At 44.0% G+C, this 22,760-nt stretch overlaps 2 protein-coding genes across 3 annotated transcripts in view; one reads left to right on the plus strand and one right to left on the minus strand.

The window, feature by feature from the left end:
- The window catches only part of Cep70 (centrosomal protein 70), a 55,794-nt gene extending 54,135 nt beyond the window's left edge, over positions 1-1,659 (minus strand). Inside the window, exon 1 of one of the 2 annotated variants that reach the window (XM_052187561.1) lies at positions 1,591-1,659. The gene's annotated coding sequence lies outside the window, so the exon portion shown is untranslated. Of the gene's footprint in view, positions 1-1,334; positions 1,456-1,590 lie in introns of those variants that run through there. The other variant, XM_052187562.1, reaches the window with a different exon arrangement.
- Positions 888-22,261, plus strand: Faim (Fas apoptotic inhibitory molecule). Its single transcript, XM_052187565.1, has 6 exons — positions 888-972; positions 10,236-10,311; positions 12,966-13,086; positions 14,196-14,424; positions 16,480-16,529; positions 21,164-22,261. The coding sequence occupies exons 3-6, from the start codon at positions 12,976-12,978 to the stop codon at positions 21,311-21,313; spliced, it is 540 nt and encodes a 179-aa protein (XP_052043525.1). The 5' UTR covers positions 888-972; positions 10,236-10,311; positions 12,966-12,975; the 3' UTR covers positions 21,314-22,261.
- Positions 22,262-22,760: the final 499 nt, after the last annotated feature.

The following is a 22,760-nucleotide window of genomic DNA, read 5'->3' on the forward strand; positions in this document are numbered from 1 at the left end:
CTGAAAGTGTTCTTTAAAAACTCATAGTAAAAATCTGTAAGCTTTTTCAAGGGCACATTGCCAATTATTACAAATTAACACAAAGTATTACCTATTAGTGCAAACATGTTAATCATTTGTAGTAGTCTTTTTCCCATTCCGGCTATTAACAAGACACCGGTTTGGAACCTTGAAAGTCACAGGAGGAAAATAAACACATCCTAGGACCAAGGCAGAACCCTTTACAGAGTGTTAGTAACACACAGGACTCCTAGAGTAAGAGGAGAGGATAGAAAGACATTGTTTAGCCACATGGCAAATAGAGCCAAGTGTAACAAAAGGAGAAAAATTGCATGCCCATAATTCCCAGCTTTGGGTCTTAGGAAGGAGGACCATGAGTTCCAGACAGCCCAGGCTACATAGTAAAACCCTATCTCAAGAAAGAAGCCAAGCAGCTGGCTGGTGGTGGCCCATGCCTTTAATCCCAGCACTTGAGAGGCAGAGGCAGGCAGATTTCTGAGTTCAAGGCCAGCCTGGTCTACAGAGTGAGTTCCAGAGCAGCCAGGGCTACACAGAGAAACCCTGTCTTGAAAAATAAAAAAAATAAAAAAAAAAAAAAGAAGCCGCCAAGCATGGTGGTAAACACTTTTAATCTTAGCACTCAGGAGGCTAAGGCAGGCAGATCTTATGAGTTCGATGTCAAACTGGTATACACAGTGAGTTCCAGGACTAGTTACAAAAATCAATGCAATGCGGAATGCTGAAACTGATGCCAGCAGCGCTGACAGGATTACAGGCAGGCTGAGAGACAGCTCAGTGGGCAAAGGTACTTGTAGCAAGAAAGCTTGAGATGCAATCCTCAGAACCCACGGGAGGCGAGAATTCTGTAATCTCCTCCCTCCCATAGGGGGATCAGAGGCGGACACTGCAGCTCTCCCCTCTAGCCTTGACAGTATGCAGAAAAACAAACGACCTTGACAAACAAGAGTAGAGGTAAGGAGCGACGTCCGAGGTTGTCCTTTCTCTACTCCTGCATTGTGGCGTGAACAATTATTGATTAGTTGATAATAGTGGGAACCTTGATTAGGCTTTGCTGTATTTTTCACATTAATCAACATGGATCCACATAAAGGTGAGGTCCTCGCCCTTTGAATTTGTAATGGGTCTGACAGGAGGGATACTAGTCTACCGTTTACTCCGCGATTTCCCACTTTGCCCCAAATCGCTATTACCTGACAGAGTCTCAAAGAGAGCGGGAGCTAATCAGTCCCCAGGATCTACAACCAGCCCCAAACCCAGCCTGCTTCATGTTGGATTCCAAGCTTAGTTCTTGCCTCCTCTGCCAGGTCGCTCACCTTAAACACAGCTGGGAGCGGAGGATGAGTTGGAAGGGAGCGACACAAAGCGATCGGCGGACTCCCAGGGTGGTCTACGCCCACACCTGCACGCGCAACTCGTAGCTAGCGTGTAGGACCCGGGGCGACTCACGCCGCGGGGGGGGGGGGGTCTGCCTGGTCAGTGACACGCTCTGCACTCCTGAGAAGCCACCTTTGGGCGTGCACCTGAACGGGGCCCACGCAAAGTCCCCAGCGACCCCCAAGTGCCACTTACCTCAATCGCTGCCTGTAGCTTCCACCAAGCCCGCCCCGCGCTTTAAGCCCCGCCTACGCGACCGTTAGCGCAGCCAGGCTGACCAATCGAGCCGACGCAGTCGATGGAGTCCCCCCCCCCAGCGGGGCGGGACACCACCACCTGGCCCGCCGGGGAGGCGGGTTCACGCCGCACTCTATCGTTGGCTCCGCCCATGGGGCGGGGCGGAGCTTCCCAAACCCACCCCCGGATTTGCGGCCGCTAGTTGGAGCAGGCGCTGAGACACTCCCTGGACGCTCTGCCTGGTTGTGGTTTAGTCACCGATCCAGAGTTTCTTTGATCCTTGAGAAGCTAGAAATACACACATTTGCGGTCGCAAGTGAAAGTGAGGCCAGGGCTGCCTTGTTATCACTGGATGCTTGCGCTCACTACAGCTCCTCCTCACGCCATAACTGCGAGCCTTTTCAGGAACTCTCTGCACGCTCGCCAGACCTGGCTAAGAGCAATACAGACCGACTTTTGGGGAACCCCCATAAGCATTTCTTGATAACATTTCACCTTCTCCTTGAATATTTTCAAATGTCAACGAAGTACTGAGATGCCTGCCTGGCGAAGTTTAGTCTAGATAGAAAGTTTGTACTCCTGTTAGACACTGATAAGCCTGGTTAATAAAAGGTTTGCAGCTTCAGAGATAAAGGAGGATTACATAAGGCTGGGCGAGGGCAAGGCACAGCCCTTGCTTCAAGTTTGGAGCGGCTGAGAACCCCTTGAAAACTTGATCTGTGGGCCTCCAGGTTCATTAAATCAGGATCTCTGAAGTGGGGCCCACGCTTCCAGATTTTATAAGGTTCCCCCAAGTGATTCTAATGTATAGCCAGGAGGGAGAACTGCTCACTGAGAAATAAGACTTGATTCTAATCCTGGTGGGGAAGAAGGACTGCAGATGTAGATCAGTTGTTAGGACTCATAACATGAGTTCTTGATTCCTCAAGACAGGAAAGGTGACAAGTGCCTATAGTTCCAGAAGTTAGGAGGTACAGGCAGATCAGGAGCTCAAGGTCATCCCTGGCCTCATAGCAAAAGTTAAGGCCACCGGGAGCTACATGGGGCCTTGGCTCAAGAGGAAAAAAGTAAAACTATGGTCATTTTCCACTCTTTTCAAAAACTAAAAGAGGGTTAAGAAATCACATAAATAAATAAATAAATAAATAAATAAATAAATAAATAAATAAATAAATAAATAAATAAATAAATCGCGTCCACAAACCTGAAGTTTCAGGGATCTACCATCATTGTCCTTGCAACTTATAGCCACACGGTGGCGGTATTGATAACAGGCATTTCCAGAAGGACTTGGGAATGCAAAGTTCCATCAGAGCCTTTGTGAATGAACCTAATACATCAACTAAAGAGACTCTCTCTAGCCGGTCCCAGGGCACTTCTCCTAAGAGGGTGCTGCTCTCAAGCCCACATTCAGGCAGGTGGAACCACAGTGAGTCTGAACTGTATGTGTTCCCTACAAACACACCCCAATCCCTGCTTGCCCCCTACTCACTGCCCCCCTTCCCTTCCATCTGGATATTCACACTAAGGAGCCAGCAGACTTTCGTTTTCAGCCTCATAACACAATCTTACTGCTTGCCTTTTCCAGAACAATAGAGTGACTTTCCCAATCTTCTGAGCCGACCCGACCCATAAGCCAAAGATCCCTGGGTTAGAAATACTTTTGATGCAAGTAAATAATAATAATAATAATAATAATAATAATAATAATAAACAACTAATTCAAACCACCTTAAAAAAACAAAGCGATTGATTAGGTCACACAACAGAAACCCTAGAGGAGGTAAACTTTGAGATTTATTCGTTCAAACCAATCTCAATGGATAAGTGGGTCAATACGTTTCAAAGGGCCCAGCTGCTATTAGTGTGTGCTGTTGAAAACATGATAAATTCATAATTATTTTCCAGCTGCCTATTAGGATCACCCAGGATCCCATAGAAACATGTCCAGTTTTGTTTTTTGTTTTTTAATTGAGCCAGTTGGATCTGCCGGATGCACCTCACCTCCTGGCCAGTGATTGCCCGGGCAATGGAGAGGGGTCTGAAGACTGAATCCCAGAAGGTACAAAGGAGGCGCCATAATGTTAAATGGTTCCCCAAAGGGCGGATGCCTCTTTCATTATTACATAGCCAGTCCTGGGTATTAAAACATTAGCATTAAAATTTTAAATCTCTGGCTATCTGATATAGTTATTTTCCTTTTATTTCAGTCTTCATTTGTTGTTTAAAAACTAAATTTGGCTGGGCAGTGGTAGCACACACCTTTAATCCCAGCACTCGGGAGACAGAGATAGTGGATCTCTGAGTTCTGGGCAGCCTGGGCTACAGAGTACATTTCAGGACAGCCAGGGCTACACAAATAAACACTGCCTCAAAAAATAGATGATAGATAGATAGATAGATAATACCAAATTTGGAAAATCAGCCAACCCACTTCAAAAAGAGACCCAAAACAAAACCTATAACATATTCCATGTTTTGTTTTGTGATGGACATATTTCCAGCTGCTCTCTTAAAGAGATAGTGTCTGTGATCATATAGGTGAGAGGCAGCATATAAAACTGAACATCATTCAGGCACTTCCTGAGAAACCAGGAAAGCAATCTGAGACTTAGAACAAAGCTGCAAGCTCGATTGGCTAGAACAAGAACGTTTCGTGTTTAAGTTCAAGACCTTTCGCAGTGCCTTGTTCAGACATGATTTCCTGCCATGTAGTCCTGGCAGGTAGGTAACAAATGACTCTCCTTCCCACAGGTGTCCTGCCTCTGTGAAATAGTTACAAAACGCAGCCCAAACTGTCTTTCAAGTCCAGCCTATCAGAAACTATAGAGAGAGGAAATAGCTGGCTGAAAAAATTATAGGTCATCTTGTCCAACTCCAGAGTAGATTTCAGTGCAGCTTGGAGAATGAGACCCAAATATTAAATGCAATTTTTTTTCTTCAAGCATAGTATTTTTCAAATATATAATCTCTTAACATAGACCTTTCAAATCCAATGTGCCTGAATCCAAATATAAAGCCCATAACTTCTGAAGGCTTTTGGGTCCCTGTGTAAAATAGAATAAATATAATCACTGGGCTGTTGTGAGGAATAGAATCACATAGCAAGAACTTCATAGATTATGTCTCATTCGTCTTTAAAAATAGCTAGATTCCTTGACTTTTATGAGAGAATATTATTCTTTGATAGGCTATGAGCTGCAACCCCGCTAGGGTTTCTTGGTCCTACCCATCCTGAGTTCTTTTGATAATTTAAAAAAAAATCAGAAGGGGGGCAGCTAAAGATTAGGGAGGAAACCAGCTGCCCTCCTGCCACCTCTGGAGACTTCCACTCTATATCACCACCCTTCTTCATTCTTTTAATAGTTATTTAGACACTCATTATGTGTCTAATCTACAAACAAAAACAAATAATGAAGAGAAAGCCACTAGGAAGGTCTTCCTCTCGGGGATTTTAATTCATCAACGTGGCTACTCTGGCTGGAAAACAGACCCACCCGTAGTACACACCTTTAATCCCAAACAATGATGCTAAAGTTAGTCTGTAGAAGAAAGAAAGCAACCATGTTTGAAAATCATGTCTAATTGAGTGGCAGACAAAATGACTAATCAGAGAAAGATTTGGCAGAATAGGATCCGCCCAACTCACAAGAATAGAGAGAGAGGAAGGGGAAGCTGTTTGAGGGGCAGTGCAGAGAGAGAGGCAGTTTTGCTGGGACGGTTGTACAGAGACGGTGCAGACAGAGAACAAACTAGACACAGGTGAGGACTGAAAGAGACAGAAGAGGAGAAGGAGACAGATCAAAACATAATAGGACATACTGCCAAAGTTAGTACAAGGCCAACCAGAGCAGTTCAGGAGAAGCAGAGAGAAGCCAGATTGAATCGGTCAGTGTGGAGAGGAGTTTGAGTCAAAACAGCTGCGTTGGCCAGCCAGAGTTCAGAAAGAGCTAGAAAGAGTGAACTTGTTCAGCAGTAAGTCTCAGAGGCTGAAATCATTCCAGGCCTAGATAGGATTGTACAGAGACTAGAAGCTTCCAGGACTAGACCCAGGTTAGCATATGAGGCAGTCAGCCTTGGAGATTCTAATTACATCAGTTGAATAAAAGTTACTTTTACAGGGAATCTTCCACCTCAAGGTCAGGTACAAAGCTCTCTCAGCAGAACTGCTGTGGTACAATTTGCTCAAGCATTCGGTCATATCATTTCCAAGATCTAGTATCCTAATCAATAGGCTATTTCCTCTTGTCAACTTTTGTCTTCTCTCCCAGACTGCACTAGCTTAGCGCCTTGAAACTTTATCCACTTTATTAATCCCACAGTTGGAACAACCTTTCTTTACATTATCATCAAGCTGCAGAAATGAGCTGTAAGATAGGGGACACTCGGGCGCCTATAACAAAAATGTTTTGACTATGCAATCTCTAAACCACAGAAATTTGTTGCTTTCCGTTCTGGCTGAGAAGTCCAAGATCAAGGTGTCAGACAATTAAGAATCTAGAGAGGGGGGCTGGAGAGATGGCTCAGTGGTTAAGAACACTGACTTCTCTTCCAAAGGTCCTGAGTTCAAATCCCAGCAATCACATGGTGACTCACAACCATCTGTAATGAGATCTGATGCCCTTTTCTGATGTGTCTGAAGACAGCTACAGTGTCCTTACATATAATAAATAAATAAATCTTAAATAAAAATAAAGAATCTAGAGCGGGATTGTTTTGCCTGTCTATGATCGCACCCTTTCCCTGCATCCATATGAAACCAAGGAAAACCTGAACAAATTCTTCACACCTAACCTGTCTGACCTGATCTTAATTCCATACTAAATCCTGTAGACTTAACCTATCTCATGCACTCCTGGCTGCTTGCTTTTAGACGGTTTTTAAAACCACCAATTTCAGAGCTGACATTGGGGTTGTTGTAATTGTTAAAGTTTGGTCATGAACACTTAAACCAATTACTTCCTAATCCCTAATCACCTTTCTCCACTCTCCAGTCCATAAATACTCCTAAATCCTGTCTTCTCTGGGCTGGCTAATCTTCATTGTCAGCTTGACTGGATGGAGAAATGCCTAGAGATTTAGTGAAGCAGTCCTCAGTGTGATGATGTTTTTAGAGTAGATCGGGAGGACTCTGACCTAATAAATGGAATAATCCCTTGGTGAGTCACAGTATGTCAAGGTTTTATCAGTAGGGGGTGAAAGGTCATGAATGGAGCCTGGTCAGGGGAAGTAGGTTATAGGGAGCCTCTTCTCAGATCTTCTTGCTCTGGCCTCTTCCTATGCCCTCTTTCCTCTGCCTCCGGTCTATCATGTCTGCTCTGCTTTCTGGGACCGTGGTGTGAAGTGGCCCATCCACCATGCCAACCCTGCCAGGGGCAGACTGGCACCTCTGGAATTTGGAGCCCAGATCAAGTCCCTCCTGTAAGTTGTTTGAATCATTTTAGTCACTAACATATGCCCAAAATATTTCTATAGTGACTATGACATTCTGGTATATTTTGAACTGATTTTTGGGTGTCTGGTTTTGTTTTGTTTTGTTTTAAACTAATCCACATAGTTTCCTTACAACAGCAATGAGTGGTCCCCAGAGAGTAGGCCCAACAACAGAACAGACACAGGCAAAGAGACTGAGGGCTTCCGGAGGCCCAGCAGATTTGAAGACCCAGCAGATTTGAGGGCCGTGATCTGAATGCTGAGGTTCTTTAAAATTTTTTATGTTGAAACCTGACTTCCAACACCCGTGTTAAGAGGTGAAGCCTTAGCCGTGTGGTGGTGGTGCACACCTGTAATCCCAGCACACTGGGAGGCAGAGGCAGGCAGATTTCTGAGTTCGAGTCCAGCCTGGTCTACAGAGTGAGTTCCAGGACAGCCAGGGCTACACAGAGAAACCCTGTCTCAAAAAAACAAACAAACAAACAAAACAAACAAACAAAAAACCAAAGAGGTGGAGCCTTTAGGAGATAATTAGGTCATGGGGGTTCTGCTTTCATGGATGGAATCAAGTGTCTTTGTCTGGGAGATGTGACAGGGTCCATTTGCCTCTTCCATTGGGTGGGTGTTTTGGAACAAGCTCCTGTTCTCTCTGGCTCAAAATATGCCCATCACTGAAATGAGTTTTGCCAAATGATTCTCGTGGTGGTCGCGTAGGAAGGTGGGAGAGCACATCTTCCGTCCGCCTGCCAAATGTGTCAGAGTCCACGCTAAGGAGTTTGGGTCTTAAAAGAAGTAACGGTGAGCTCTGGAGAACTGTGAGTTTGAGGTCTGTCTGGGTTACAGAGTGAGCTGAAGGCCAGCTTGGGCAATTTATGAGACATCGAACATTGGCCCAGTCTCCGGTATCACAAAGCAGAGAAGAGGAAAGGGAGGCCAGAAAGTGGTTTTAGAGAACCAAGGTCACCAGCAGATTTACCTTCCACGGGCTTCAGAGCAGCAGGGGTCCTGGGGTTTTGTCCAAGTTCACCCCAGCAACGGAGCCAGGCACCCTGAGAGGATGACTCTTAGCAACGTTTGTTGTTGGGCGTTGCTCACAGGGTGGGACTTGATGATGTCGGGGTACAGGCTGAGGAAGACCTGTTCGGAGAACAAAGGCAGGAGGTTAGACGGCTTCTTGGGTAGGATCAGGAATGCAGAGCCGCAGATCATAGACTGTACTGTCCAACGCGCATGCTCCCAGAGCTTCCAGTCCTCAAGCTTGCTTGCCGGAGCAAAACTTTGCAGTCTAAGGAATCAGACCCAGCACGCTGCTTCGCAAGGTGGTCGGTCCGTAGGCCATAATTGCACAGGTGAGACCACAGCCCAGGCTAGGAAGCAGGAGTCAGCCTGAAGCCACCCATCTACGGTGGCCACGCCCAGACCTCAGTAGTATCTGACCAGGCAACTTGCCTCCCTGTAGTTTCATGTTATGCTACCTAAGAGACTCTAGCAGTAGATGTTACAATACTATCCTTCCTTACAATACACCCGCCAACGGGACCCATCCGTTAGCTTCTGCGGGTCCGGTTCCTTTTCCCAACAGTCCCTACTTTCATGCCTTGTTTGGGGGTGTGATGTGTGTTTTTGTGGTGGCGGTGGTGTTCTTGTTGGTGGGTTGTGGGGTTTTTGGGGGGGTGGGTGGGTTCAAGGGTTCAACATGAAAGACAACACGTACCATCGGTGTTTCTGGGTGTGCTTTCTTTGCCTCCACATGTTGGTTTTCAGCTCTGTCCATTGTCCAGCAAACGCCGTGATTGCATTCTTCTTCATGGATAAAATAATACTCTTGTGTTTACATTGCCTTCGTTTTCTTTATCCATTTACGCATTAGTGGGCACTTAGACGTATTCCATATCTTGACCATTGTGCAAACATGGGTGTCTACGCATTTCTAGAGTATGCTGTGTTAGATTCCTTCAGGAATATAATTACTCATGTTCATATGGTAGTTTTATTTTTAGGGTTTTTTTTAGGCACCTCAATACTGATTTCCATGGTGGCTGCATACCTTACATTCCCAACAACGGTTCCTAGCAGCGTTTATTGTTAGTGTCCTTTCTCCCTGTTCTCCCCCTACCCCCTCTTTTCCTCTCTTTCCCTCTCCCTCCTGCCCTCCCTCTCATCCACTCCCACTCTGTAGCCTGATTGTCTAGCACTAGATGTTAAGGTGTTCCTTGCCATATCTGGCCCTTGTCTTTTGATGATTATCCACTCTACCCCTGCTATTGATAGGGTTATCTGTTCTTTTTGAATTTTTTATTGAAAACCTAATATAGCCCAGATAGTAATCCTCTGTCGGGCGGAGTTCTGAAAAGCAGGTCCTCCACTCTATGTGCTGCCGCCTTCCTCTGCTGCATCACAAAACCCCTTTAGTCAATTCTTTTTAAAAATTTGTTTTTATTTTTCCATTTTTATTTCATGTCTGTGAGTCTTTCGCCTGTATGTGTGTCTGTGCACTTGTGTGTATCCCACAGAAGTCAGAAGAGGGCATCAGATGACTGTGAGTCACCAGGTCGGTACTGGGAACCAAATCTGGGTCCTCTATAAGAACAGCAAATGCTCGTAACTGCCTTCTGAATGGTGACATTTCAGGCACATTTGACACTTGTCTTCCTTCTTGAGTTCATCAAGGACCCACTACACATTTAAGACTTTTTTACTCAGATGTGGTAGCTCATGGTTGTAATGTGGAGACTGAGTCAGGTAATGTGGAACCTTCTAGGGCAGCCTGGGTTATAGAGTAAGATGTTGTCTCAAAAAAACATGTATATTGCTTAGTCTCTGTGTATTTTTATAGTTTCTGCATTTGCCTTGCCTCTTATTTCTAGTTTTATTCCATTGTGAACTGATATATTAAAAAGTAATTACTTCAGTTTCGTTGTATTTGTTAAGATTTGTGGCATAAAAAAAAATGGTATTCTAAAGAAGTTCTATGGCTCCTGAGAAGAAAATGCATTCTGCAGATGTTAAATGATATCATCTATAGATGTCTCTAAAGTATATTTTATTCATGATGCATTTTAACTCTGATACTTTGTGCTTTTTAGTGCTTTCAATACTGATGAGAGTTGTGTGTTAAAGTTGCCCAGTGTTGTTATATTTGTGCCTACCTGTCACCTTTATAATACTAGGGTGGAGAGATACCTGATCCATCAAGAACATTTGCAGCATAACAACAGGAACCAGAGCTCAGATCGTACAACCCAGGTAACAAACCAGGCATCCGGGACATGCCTTTATCTCCAGCTCTGAGGGCAACAGAGAAAGGAGGGTGACTGGGGTTTGCTAGTTCCCGGTTCTGCCCAGCAGCTGACTCAGATGCAGAGACCCACAGCCAAACCATGGAAGGAGCTTAGGGACTCTTATGGAAGAGTTAGAAGGACTGAGGGCCCCAAGGGGGATAGGAACTCCACAGGAAAACCAACAGAGTCAACCTCCCTTGGGAGCTCTCAGAGACTGAACGACCAACCAAAGAGCATACATATGCTAGACCTAGAACCACACACACATAGTAGCAGATGTGCAGCTTGGTCTTCATGTGTATCCTGAACAACTAGAGCAGGGGATATCCCTAAAGTTGTTACTTGTCTGTAGAATCCGTTCCCCTAACTAGGCTGTCTTGTCTGGCCTCAGTGGGAGAAGTACCCAGCCCTACAGAGATTTGATGTGCCAGGTGGGGGGATCCTGGGAGGGGGGCCTCCACTCTCTCAGAGGAAAAGGGGAGGGGTGATGGGTTGAGGAACTGTGCATGGGAGGGGGACCAAGAGGGGAGAGTGATCAGGATGCAAAATGAAAAAGAAAGATGGAAGGAAAGAAGGAAGGAAGGAAGGAAGGAAGGAAGGAAGGAAGGAAGGAAGGAAGGAAGGAAGGAAGGAAAAGGAAAGGAAAGGAAAGGAAAGGAAAGGAAAGGAAAGGAAAGAAAAGAAAAGAAAAGAAGAAAAGAAAAGGAGACAAGATCTAAATAATTCAGGGAGAGATCTGGTGCAAAGGAACAGACAGCAACAGAAGACACCTGACAGCACGCACACCCACACACACTTATGCACATGAACTCACACATTTATTTACATACATCAGTGAATAAATCCTTTAAAAGCTAGGAAGTGATGCCGGGCAGTGGTGGCGCACGCCTGTAATCCCAGCACTCTGGGAGGCAAAAGCAGGTGGATTTCTGAGTTCGAGGCCAGCCTGGTCTACAGAGTGAGTTCCAGGACAGCCAGGGCTAAATAGAGAAACCCTGTCTCAAAGCAAAACAAAACAAACAAACAAACAAAAAAAGAATAGAAAAAAACAAATAAAAAAAAAGCTAGGAAGTGAAACAAAAGTAAGCAAGGGAAATAATAAGATGCACACATAGAAGGCTGAGGAAACAGAAACAAAAATAAAAGCAGGAATGGCGGCTGCCATCTTTGTCACTCCAGCAGCGAGGATGCTGATGCCAGCCTGCACGGTAGAGAGGGCCTTGCCTGAACAACTCTGGAGGTGAGTGGGCCATTGCACAAACCCACGCCCTGAAATGGGCAGGAAATACGCTTGCTGGCATGCTCAAGGCCCTGATGAGTTGGGGGTTTTTTTGTTTTTGTTTTTTGTTTTGTTTTGTTTTTTACTTATTGTTTTACAGGGGGAGTCTAAAATATATTTGAAATAAATGCATTTAAAATGGGGGATGTTGGTCTGGAGAGATGGCTCAGCGGTTAAAGGCTAGGCTCACAACCATAAAATATAAAAGGGGAGATGTTAAAAATTTAAAAATATAAGAAAGGACAATTGACAACAGAGACTTCTTTCTGGTCCTCCATTATGGACATCTGCCAGGTCAAAGGGTAGGGGGTTACAGCTGGTGTCTCTTTTTGTCCCTGTCACTAAAACGTGTGCTGTATCAATTCTGTGGGCAGCACAAGTCAGCATCAATTCTTTCCTTCCTATCCCAGAAGTCACTGTGGTCCCAGCAAGCTTCATGACCTGTGGGTCAGGTAGGTTCCCGCGGGATCCTTAGTTGTTCATTTCAGAGTAGCACTTGTCTGAGCTTAGGGGTGTCTCCCAACATGTATCTAAATGCAGAGGAAACAGAACACTAAGGTCTGCACTGAACAGGGGACACCGAGACAGCCTGGCACTCTCAGGGTTTGTAGATCTCCCCCCAGTGGGAGCCAAGGCTCGGGGGCTGGGCTTGGAGCCTTCATCCCTCTCACACATGGTGAGGAGGCAGAACCAGGTGCCGGGCATCAGGCTTAGGGATCTCATTCTGCAGTAATTCTAGGTCGTCCTTGCCATCAAGGGCAGGGCACTACATCAGCCGTCACAAAGCATACTGCTGCTTTCCAGTCAATCCAGTGGCTAGGACGACGTCTTAGTGTTGTGCTGTGGTTTAGTTTGGTTTAATTTAGACAAGGTCTCATGTGGCAATGTCACAGAAAATGACCTTGAATTCCCGATACCCTCCTGCCTCAACCTCCAAAATGCTGAAATTGTAGGCATGTGTCGCCATGCCTGCTTAGGACAGGATCTGTTGAAAAATGGTTCAGACAATGATTTGAGGCATTAACACTGGCATGTATCAGGGAGGAACATGGCTGTGAACAAATAAAGAACACATGTATGAGCATATATGTTGGGGTGTGTATTATGAAGCACATGTGGAGCCCAGAGGATAATTCTGTGGATGCACCTCTCTCCTTCCACACTTACGTGGGTCCCAGGGATCAAACTCAGACATGCAAACCCAGGCTTGCATAGTAAGTTGAAGCCATCTTGTCTTTAAAAACAGAAGTCTGATATTTTCGTCTTGGGAGGATTAATTAGCTATATTCTATTAACCCATTCTAATTGCTTCATTTCTGTTCCCTTTGCTTCCTATGCAGCCTGGGGAAAATGAAAAATGTTGTTGCTATTTGGGATGTTATTTTAAGTGATGGAGTCCACAAGATTGAATTTGAGCATGGGACCACATCAGGAAAACGAGTCGTCTATGTGGATGGGAAGGTAAGAGAGCACATGCGGCTTGGTAAAACATGCTACAGAGAAGTGATCGCTCGCCCTCACGGCTCCTCCTCCCCATATGCCAATTCAGGGCTTTTCTCTGTCAATGGTTATGGTTTTTTGTTTTTGTTTTTGCCTATTTGTTTTCCAGTATAAAGCAATCTAATGGCAGTCCAGAATTCAAGAATATGGAACCTGATATTGAAACTGAAAATGACTTTTTCATTTCAGACAGGATTTCACTGTGTAACCCTGGCTAGTCTGGAACTGTGCAGACAGGCTGGCCTTAAACTCACCGAGATCCACTTCCATCTCCTCAAGTGCTGGGTTAAAGCTGTGTGACGACACCATGCTCAGCAAATGATTTTCTTAACCTTTAGATTATGCATTCATAAAGTACAAATAACATGGGCTTTTAATCACTGTCTTAGTCATTGTTCTGTTGCTGTGAAGAGACACCTTGACCAAGGCCACTCTTTTATAAAAGAGATCATTTAACTAGGGCTTGCTCACAGTTACAGAAGTTTGGTTCATTATCAGCATGATGGAAAACATGGCATCCGGATGGCAGGAATGATGCTGGGGATGTAGTTGAGAGTCAGATCCTGATCCGTAGGGAGCAGGAAGACTGGGCCCTGTGTGGGCTTTTGAAACCTCATAGTCTAACTCCAGTGACACACTTTCTCCAACAAGGCCACACCTACTTCAAAAGGCCACACCTCCTAATCCTTACAGTCTTTTCAAATAGTTCCATTCCCTGGTAACTAAGCATTCAAACATATGAACCTAAGAGAGCCATTCTTATTCAAACCACCACAACCACCTTGAGAGTTTTATCTTTTCTCAAACGTTAAATATTACATTTCCCTTTGTTTGTATGGGTTTTTTCTTTTTCTTTCTTTTTCTTTTTGTTTTGTTTTGTTTTTTCGAGACAGGTTTCTCTGTGTAGCCCTAGCTCCCTGGGACTCACTCACTTACTCACTGAGTTCAGGCTGGCCTCAAACTCAGAAATCTGCCTTCCTCTGCCTCCCAAGTGCTGGGATTGAAGGTGTGCGCCACCACTGCCCCGACTTTCGTTTGTATGTCTTAATCTGTTCTATTTCATCATCTAGGAAGAGATAAGAAAAGAGTGGATGTTCCAGTTAGTGGGCAAAGAAACCTTCTGTGTTGGAGCTGCAAAAACCAAAGCCACCATACGTATACTTTCGGGCAAAGGTTGTGTTTTTAAATATACTCTGGAAATTGATGGAAGAAGCTTCAGGAAATTCGTGGAGAACAGATCTAAAACTACCAACACCTGGGTTTTGCACTTGGATGGCAAGGACTTTAGAATTGTTTTGGGTAAGTCAGGGCTGTTTCTGTAGAATGATTTAGATTTTTTTTATTGCTAATGTATATGCTATATTCTGCAATATATTCGGGTTGTGGCCTCCTCTCCCTCATCTTCTTCCAGATCCTCTCCCTGGCCCCACCCATCCAACTCCATGCCTTCTTTTTCTATCTCTTTAGAAAACATATAAATTTTAAAAGCAAAAAAACGGAATTTAAAAATTGGAAGAATCAAAAGAAATACACACACACACACACACACAATCAATAAAAACACAAAATCAGAAACCATAACGTACAAGCAAAAGACCAGTAAGATTTTTTTAAAAAGCCTAGAAAAAGTAATATGAGACCAAAAAAAAAAAAAATTGGGGGCTGGAAAGATGGCTCAGCGATTAAAAGGACTGCTCTTCCAAAGGTCCTGAGTTCAAATCCCAGCACCACGTGGTGGCTCACAACCATCCATAGTAAGATCTGACTCCCTCTTCTGGAGTGTCTGAAGACAGCTACAGTGTACTTACATACATAAATAAATAAATCTTTAAAAAAAAATTCTTCAAAATCACCACTGAGTGTGTTTTATGTTGGTCATCGGCTGGGTGTGAGGCCCACACTCAGGTGTGGTTTATATGCCCAGAGAGACTCCTTTGGAGAAAACTGATATTTTTCTTTGCAAGCAGCTGCCTGTGGAAGATCATTTCTTGGTTAGGGATGGGAGACTGTGTTCCACTTGCCCCTCTGTAACCCCCATGTAGCTCGAACCTATTCAGGCCACATTAGAGTTTATAGTGGCTATTTAATTATTTCCTCCGTAGAGGTAAGTGGAAGATTGGAATAAGACAGAGAACTCAAGCACCGTCTGTTTCTCACGCGTTCCTAAGAGCAGGCCATCACATAACCCTCAAGACTTTTGGTTAGTTTTGTTTGCAGGAGAACAATAAACGTGAAAAGTTTTATTTCACTCATTGTTTAACAAGGAAAGATATTAATGACCAGTTCAAAGGGGAATTTTGAAACAAAGCATAGAGCTGAAGATGTGGGCCAGGGGTACAGCACCTGCCAGGCATGTGCAAGGTGCAAGGCTTGTCCCCAGGACCGGATAAAAGCAAAAGCAATACCAAAAAAACCCAAAAAAACAAAAAAACAAACAACAATAACAAAAACCCCATCCCCCAGCATATGCACACAGGCAATTATACTTACATACATATGCACACAGGCAATTATATTTACATACATATGTGCACATGCAATTATATTTGTACACATATACTTGGGTGCCCAAAAATGCTGAAGTGGATTTCCCAATAGACAGAAAACTATTTGATGTCAGCAGAGACTTAACCCGCCTCCAAATGAGATTCATTTATTTGAGTTTCTACCGACAAGAGCTAGTTTCAGTACCATCGTTATTATAAAATTGTGAGCCATCGCAAAGCTACAAGGTGGAGGCAGCAGGCAAGGGAACTAGGAGCAGAACAGAGAACAGCAGGAATGGATGGAGGCTGGAGAGATGGCGCAACAATTCAGAGCACACAGTGCTCTTCTGAGCGCAGAACCCGGCACCCACAGCTGGCAGCTCACAACCACCTGTGCCTCTCGTTCCAGGGACCTGCCGGCCTCAACTGGCTTCCTTGGGCACTTGCATTATGTGCACATACCCACAAAAAGATGCAGACAACTATACATAATAAAGGAGTTTAATAAAAATTTTAAAGGCATGTTTTAATCCCAGCACTCAGGAGGCAGAGGATCTCTGTCAGTTTGAGACCAACCTGGTCTACATATGGGGTTCTAGGACTGCCAAGGCCTGTCTCAAGCCATCTTCCAGTCTCTGCCTCCTGAATGCTGGAGTTACAGGTATGCCCAGGTTTTTCTTATTTGAGGTAGATTGTTCCAGGGGAATCTGGCACCCTCTTCTGGCCTCTGTGGGCACCTGGCACGCATAGAGTGCACAGATATATATATATACAAGAAAAACACTCCTACACATTCAAATTAAAACTCATGTACAAAAGTTAACTTTAAATACAGAATTATAATGCTTCTGTGTTGTTACTTTTACAGAAAAAAACACTATGGATATATGGTGTAATGGTAAAATAATAGAGACAGCGGTAAGTTATTTATTATTACTGTCATGAATTACTCCTAGCTTGACCTGTGTATAAATGATGGAATGTTACTGCATTTCTTTATTTTAGTACGTTCTCTTTTCAAAGCTAATCTCAAACCCGATCCTCTAGCCTCAACCTCCCCAGCACTGGGGTTACAAGTGTTGACCTAGCACAACCAAGCTCTAAATCTGTCGACTTTAAAAGTGAACCAAAGGGATCAGAGCAAAACCAAAAGGCTTGGTAATAACCTTTCTACACCAAGTTCTGAAAATCTTCTCCAGTCAGCCCCTGGGGCAGTTGAGAGTTTGCAATCGATCTGCAGGCCGAGCTGGCCTGGCCACACACTCTACCTTGCCTCTTCCTGCTAGGCTTTCACACTGAGAAGAGCTCACATTAAAAAGTTCCTCCCCCAATCCCATTTGTTCCTCTAGAAATCTCTTGAGCCTGCCCCCCATGATATGCAGATTCTAGCTTCCCACCCTCTGAGCTGCAGTGCTGCTGACCTCAGATCACACTAGGGTAGGAAGGCATGGCCCATATTCTCAAAGCACATGCGGCTTTCCTAAAAATAGGGTGGTTTTGTTTTTATTTATATTATTTTACTATTATCATTATCATCATTATTTTTGAGACAGACTGTCCTAGGACTCACTCTGTAGACCAGGCTGGCCTTGAACTCAGAAATCCACCTGTCTCTGCCTCCCAAGGACTGGGATTAAAGGTGTGCGCCACCACTGCCTGGCTTTTATTATTATTTTTGTTGTTCATTTTTGAGACAGGGTTTCTCTACCTAGGCCTAGCTGTCCTGGAACTCACTCTGTAGACCAGACTGGCCTCAAATTCTCTCTCTCTCTCTCTCTCTCTCTCTCTCTCTCTCTCTCTCTTTCTGTCTCTCTGTCTCTCTCTGTCTCTCTCTGTCTCTCTCTCTCTGTCTCTCTCTCTGTGTCTTTCTCTCTCTCATTAAAGAAGTAGTAATGAACCACCTAGTGTCAGATGACTTGGAGGCAGACACAAGAGACAGAAGAAATGGAGTTTATAGAGCAGTGTTGACAAGGTATGAGGAGAAAGGAGGCTCCTCACTCACAGAAGCCATCCAGGCTCCACTGGCCTCGCTTTGCTGGCGTCCATGTGGCCTGGCGTGTACTGTATCTAGGAGTGAATGAGCCTGTTCATAGACGCCCTGCTCCTGCCGAGGCCCACAGAGCTCTTCAGGCCCCCTCGGCCCACGTAGAAGAGCCATGCCTGAGATCAGGTACCTGTGGGCCTAGCCCCAGGCCTAGTGGCGTTCTCCAAGCCTCCCTGGAAGCCTCATGGTTTTCTTGTTTTCTGGCATAGTTTTTTCCCTATCCTCCTCTAAGGCCTTCTCCATCTTCCGAATTTTGTGACCCTTTAATACAGTTCCTTATGTAATGGTGACCCCTAACCATAAAAATTGGTTTCGATGCTACTTCATAACTGTACTTTTGCTACTGTTAGGAGTAAGAATGTAAGTATCTGTTTCCCTGATGGTCTTAGGTGACCCCTGTGAGAGGGTTGTTAAACCCCGAAAGGGGTCACGACCCGCAGTAGAACCTCTACTCAAGGCTTGCTTCTTCCTCTGGAATGTTGTTTTCATTTTCTTTTATTTTTTTTCCTTTTTTTTTTTTAAAGATGTATTTATTTTATGTATGAGAGTATACTGCCACTGTCTTCAGACACACCAGAAGAGGGCATTAGATGCCATTACAGGTGGTTGTAAGCCACCATGTGGTTGCTGGGGATTGAACTCAGGACTTCTAGAAGAGCAGTCAGTGCTCTTAACCGCTGAGCCATCTCTCCAACTCCTTTTTTCATTTTCTTTTTGTGGATCACTGCTGTTCAGCAGAAATAGAATGTGAACCATGAATACTGATCCTCCTTCTGATTTTAACTTCTTTTTTAAGCAGGCATGCTAAACTTAAAGTTTATTAATTTTAATATGCTTAATTTAAATCAGTTTATCAAGAATGTTAAGCCAAGGATAGAAGCTCGTATTTGAAATCCCAACATTTGGTTGGGAGAATACTAGAGTACTTTGAAGCAGGACGGTTTCTGTGAGTTCTAGGTCAGTCTGGACTACAGAGTTAACAATAGACCAGCCTGGGCTACAAAATAAGACCATATTTCAAAAAAGCAAAAGGAAGGAGTTATAATTTAACATGCAACCAACAGAGGAAGATAACAGTGAGTTATATAAATTAGCAGGTCCACACTAGATTGCAGATCAGATATTTTAAACATAAGTTGTGAATTTCCTTTCTTTCTTTCTTTCTTTCTTTCTTTCTTTCTTTCTTTCTTTCTTTCTTTCTTTAAGATATTTTCTTTATTTACATTTCTTTATTTACATTTCTTTGTTTTGTTTTTGTTTTTTGTTTTGTTTGTTTTTGAGACAGGGTTTCTCTGTATAGCCCTGGCTGTCCTGGAACTCACTTTGTAGACCAGGCTAGCCTCGAACTCAAAAATCCACCTGCCTCTGCCTCCACCTCCCAAGTACTGGGATTACAGGGGTGCCACCAACGCCCGGCTTATTTACATTTATTTACATTTCAAATGTTATTCCCTTTCCTGGTTTCCCCTCTGAAGGCTCCCTTTTCCCCTCTTCCCTGCTCACCAACCCACCCACTCCCACTTCCCTGTCCTGGCATTTCCCTACACTGGGGCATCCAGCCTTCAAAAGACCAAGGGCCTCTCCTCTCACTGATGTCCAACAAGGCCATCCTCTACTACATATGCAGCTGGAGCCATGAGTCCCTCCATGTGTACTCTTTGATTGGTGGTTTAGTCCCTGGGATCTCTGGGGGGGGGGGTGTCTGATTGGTTCATATGGGGCCGCAAACTCCTTCAGCTTCTTGGGTCCTTTCTCTCGCTCCTCCTTTGGGGACCCTGTGCTCAGTTCAATGGCTGGCACTGGCAGAGCCTCTCAGGAGACAGCTATATCAGGTTCCTGTCAGCAAGCACTTGTTGGCATCCCCAATAGCGTCTAGGTTTGGTAACTGTATATGGGATGGATTCTCCAGGTGGGGAAGTCTCTGGATGGTCTTTCCTTCAGTCTCTGCTCCAAACTTTGTCTCTGTATCTCCTCTCATGGGTATTTTGTTCCCCCTTCTAAGAAGGACCAAAGTATCCACACTTTGGTCTTCCTTCATCTTGAGCTTCATGTGGTCTGTGAATTGTATCCTGGTTATTCCAAGCTTCTGGAATAATATCCACTTATCAGTGACTGCATACCATGTGTGTTCTTTTGTTATTAGGTTACCTCACTCAGGATGATATTTTCTATTTCCATCCATTTGCCTAAGAATTTCATGAATTTTTTGTTTTTAATAGCTGAATAGTACTCCATTGTGTATATATACCACATTTTCTGTATCCATTCCTCTGTTGAGGGACATCTCGGTTCTTTCCAGTTTCTGGCTATTATAAATAAGACTACTGTGAACCTAGTAGAGCATGTGTCCTTATTACATGTAGAAGCATCTTCTGGGCATATGCCCAGGAGTGGTATAGCTGGGTCCTCAGGTAATACTATGTCTAATTTTTCCGAGGAACTACCAGACTGATTTCCAGAGTGGTTGTACCAACGTGCAATCCCACCAGCAGTGGAGGAATGTTCCTCTCTCTCCACATCCTCGCCAGCATCTGCTGTCACCTGAATTTTTGATCTTAGCCATTCTGACTGGTGTGGGATGAAATCTTAGGGCTGTTTTGATTTGCATTTCCCTGATGACTAAGGATTTTAAACATTTCTTTAGGTGCTTCTCAGCCATTCTGTATTCCTCAGTTGTTAGTTCTTTGTTTGATTCTCTGGAATCTAACTTCTTGAGTTCTTTGAATATAGTGAATTTCATTTCTAAGGAGACACATTTCAAGGACTGAATAGATTTAGCAGTGCTTAGTTTTAGTTACTAAGTATATGTTATTATAAACTACTTTATCCCCAATGGAAGTAGAGTTTTGAACTGGTTGAGAGTACTTTCCTTGCAAAGTGGCATTTTCATGTCATCTGGCTCAGTTTTCTCATCTGTAAAGTAGACATAATAAGAGGACTTCTACCATAGTCATTATAAAGATGAAATTAAAAAAGCAGAGGTGGAGCTGGAGAGATGGCTCACTGGTTAAGAGAAACTGGATGCTCTTCCAGAGGTCCTGAGTTCAATTCCCAGCAGTGACATGGTGGCTCACAACCATCTATAATGTGATCTGATGCCCTCTTCTGGCATTCAGGTGTATATGCAGATAGAGCACTCATACATTAAATAAATAAGTAAATAAATAAATAAATAAATAAATAAGGAAGGAAAGCAGAGGCAGGAGGATCAGGGGGAGGAGATTAAGGTCAGCTTGTGCTACACAGCAAGTTCTGGCTTACCCTAAACTTGGCTACAGAGGAAGACCCTGTTTCCAAAATCCAAAACAATTACTGAATATGAGGAAAGAAGCTTTCGATTTATAACAGCAGCATAAAGGCATGTAAATACAAACTTTAAACTCTGAGTCTGCAATGCTTAGCATTTTGCCCATGTACCATTGCATTATATCACTAGTGCTTTAAGATGACGTTACCGCTCGGACAGAGAGCTTTCTGCACACTGACACGTCCTCCTTCGCTGTCCTAGGGCGAGTTTGTAGATGACGGGACTGAGACACACTTCAGCGTTGGGAACCACGGATGCTACATTAAAGCCGTCAGCAGCGGGAAGAGGAGAGAAGGGATCATTCACACGCTCGTTGTGGATAATAGGGAGATCCCGGAGCTCACTCAGTGATGCCTTCTTAGTGAGTGAAGAGGTGACCTCAGGACTCGCCGATTGCTGTGGGAATTAAATGTGCTCAATGTGTGCTTATCGGTAGATTTAGTCTGCGATGTTTTTATTTTTATTTTTTTTGTTGCTTGAAACTATAATATTCCAATGGTCAGGGATGGAATCTTAAAAGTTATACTTTGCAATTTTTATCTATATTATATTTCTGTATACTTTTGCATGCCACAATGCATATAGAGAGGTCGGGAAGTAGCTTTCTGGAATTGGTTCTCTCTTTACCATTGCAGGGGCTGAGGGTTGAATTTAGGTTGTCAGACTTGGTAGCAAGCTCCCACTGAGCCATCTTGTTTGCCCCATAATTCATTTTTTAAATAATGTAAAGATGTTTTAAATTTAAATTGAAAATAATATAGAGACCCAAACCAAGAGTACTGCAGAACAGTAACCTCCCCTGCAGTACACACTGCAAAATAAAATGTCTGCTGTTTTTGGGTGTTTCTACAAATGAACACTGTTTCGAGATATTTCCCACCCATTCACACTGAGGCAGTGAGAGGCCAGTGATTGGAGGGGAGAGAGGAAGAGGAGGAGCTAAGAGGTGAGGGGCGGAGAGAGGGAGAAAGGGCTAGGTGGGTGAAACCAGCAGAGAGCAGAGAAAGAGGCACAGATATCCAGATGGCTTCAGACGCATTCCTGGTGTTTTGAAGAGGTTAGAAATATTAGCATAAGACTTTATCATTGTAAATTGGCATTGTGAAATTGGGAGTTCCTTATACATAGATATATTTGGTTAACTATTCAAGTTTAAGAGTCATGCTTTGCCAGATACTTGGAAGGAGTGGGTGCTGGGCAGAAGCGTGGGACTCCCACCTTTTACACTACAGAGCACATCTTCATGTTTCTTTGTGTCCTGTGGCGATAGGTTGTCTCTACGTTAAAGCAGGTGGTCCATAATGATAACAAGCATTTTTTTTCCTCTCTGAAAACATCAAATAGTGACACATAACAGTGTAATTAAAACGCATTTCTAAAGTCGTCTTTGTTTTATTCAGTTAATGCCATGATGAGAAAAATACAAGAAAAATGACAAGCCTGTTTACCTGTTAAGCTACCTTTCCTCAGGAAAAGCATACCTGAGGTGGCCTACCACCTCATGATAGCATACCTGAGGCAGCATACCAACACTTGAAAGGACTGATTCTATCATACTAATTTCAGCCTGGTGACCTTGCATTTACTGATGGTATTCGCAGGATGGGGTGACTCCGAAGTCTCATCACTGATGTCCTAGCTCCCTGGTAAACCTGCCGCTTCCTCTGCTCTGGCACCTGAGAGTAGAGCAGAAGACTAACATGGCTGAAATGTCAACTGAGGGTCTTCTGAGGGTCATCCACCCCAATACCGTAGACCCGGCTCTCACCGCTTGTGTTGACTTCATCACCGTGACATC

The sequence above is a fragment of the Apodemus sylvaticus genome, chromosome 7 (assembly GCF_947179515.1).
Source record: "Apodemus sylvaticus chromosome 7, mApoSyl1.1, whole genome shotgun sequence".
Classification (NCBI taxonomy): domain Eukaryota; kingdom Metazoa; phylum Chordata; class Mammalia; order Rodentia; family Muridae; genus Apodemus; species Apodemus sylvaticus.

What these genes read in the sequence shown, in the direction of transcription:
- Faim (XM_052187565.1), top strand. Translation starts at nt 12,976, where the DNA reads ATGAAAAATGTTGTTGCTATTTGGGATGTTATTTTAAGTGATGGAGTC. An exon ending in GGACTTTAGAATTGTTTTGG is followed by an intron (nt 14,425 to 16,479) that starts GTAAGTCAGGGC and finishes TTACTTTTACAG; the next exon opens with AAAAAAACACTATGGATATA. An exon ending in GTAAAATAATAGAGACAGCG is followed by an intron (nt 16,530 to 21,163) that starts GTAAGTTATTTA and finishes TCGCTGTCCTAG; the next exon opens with GGCGAGTTTGTAGATGACGG.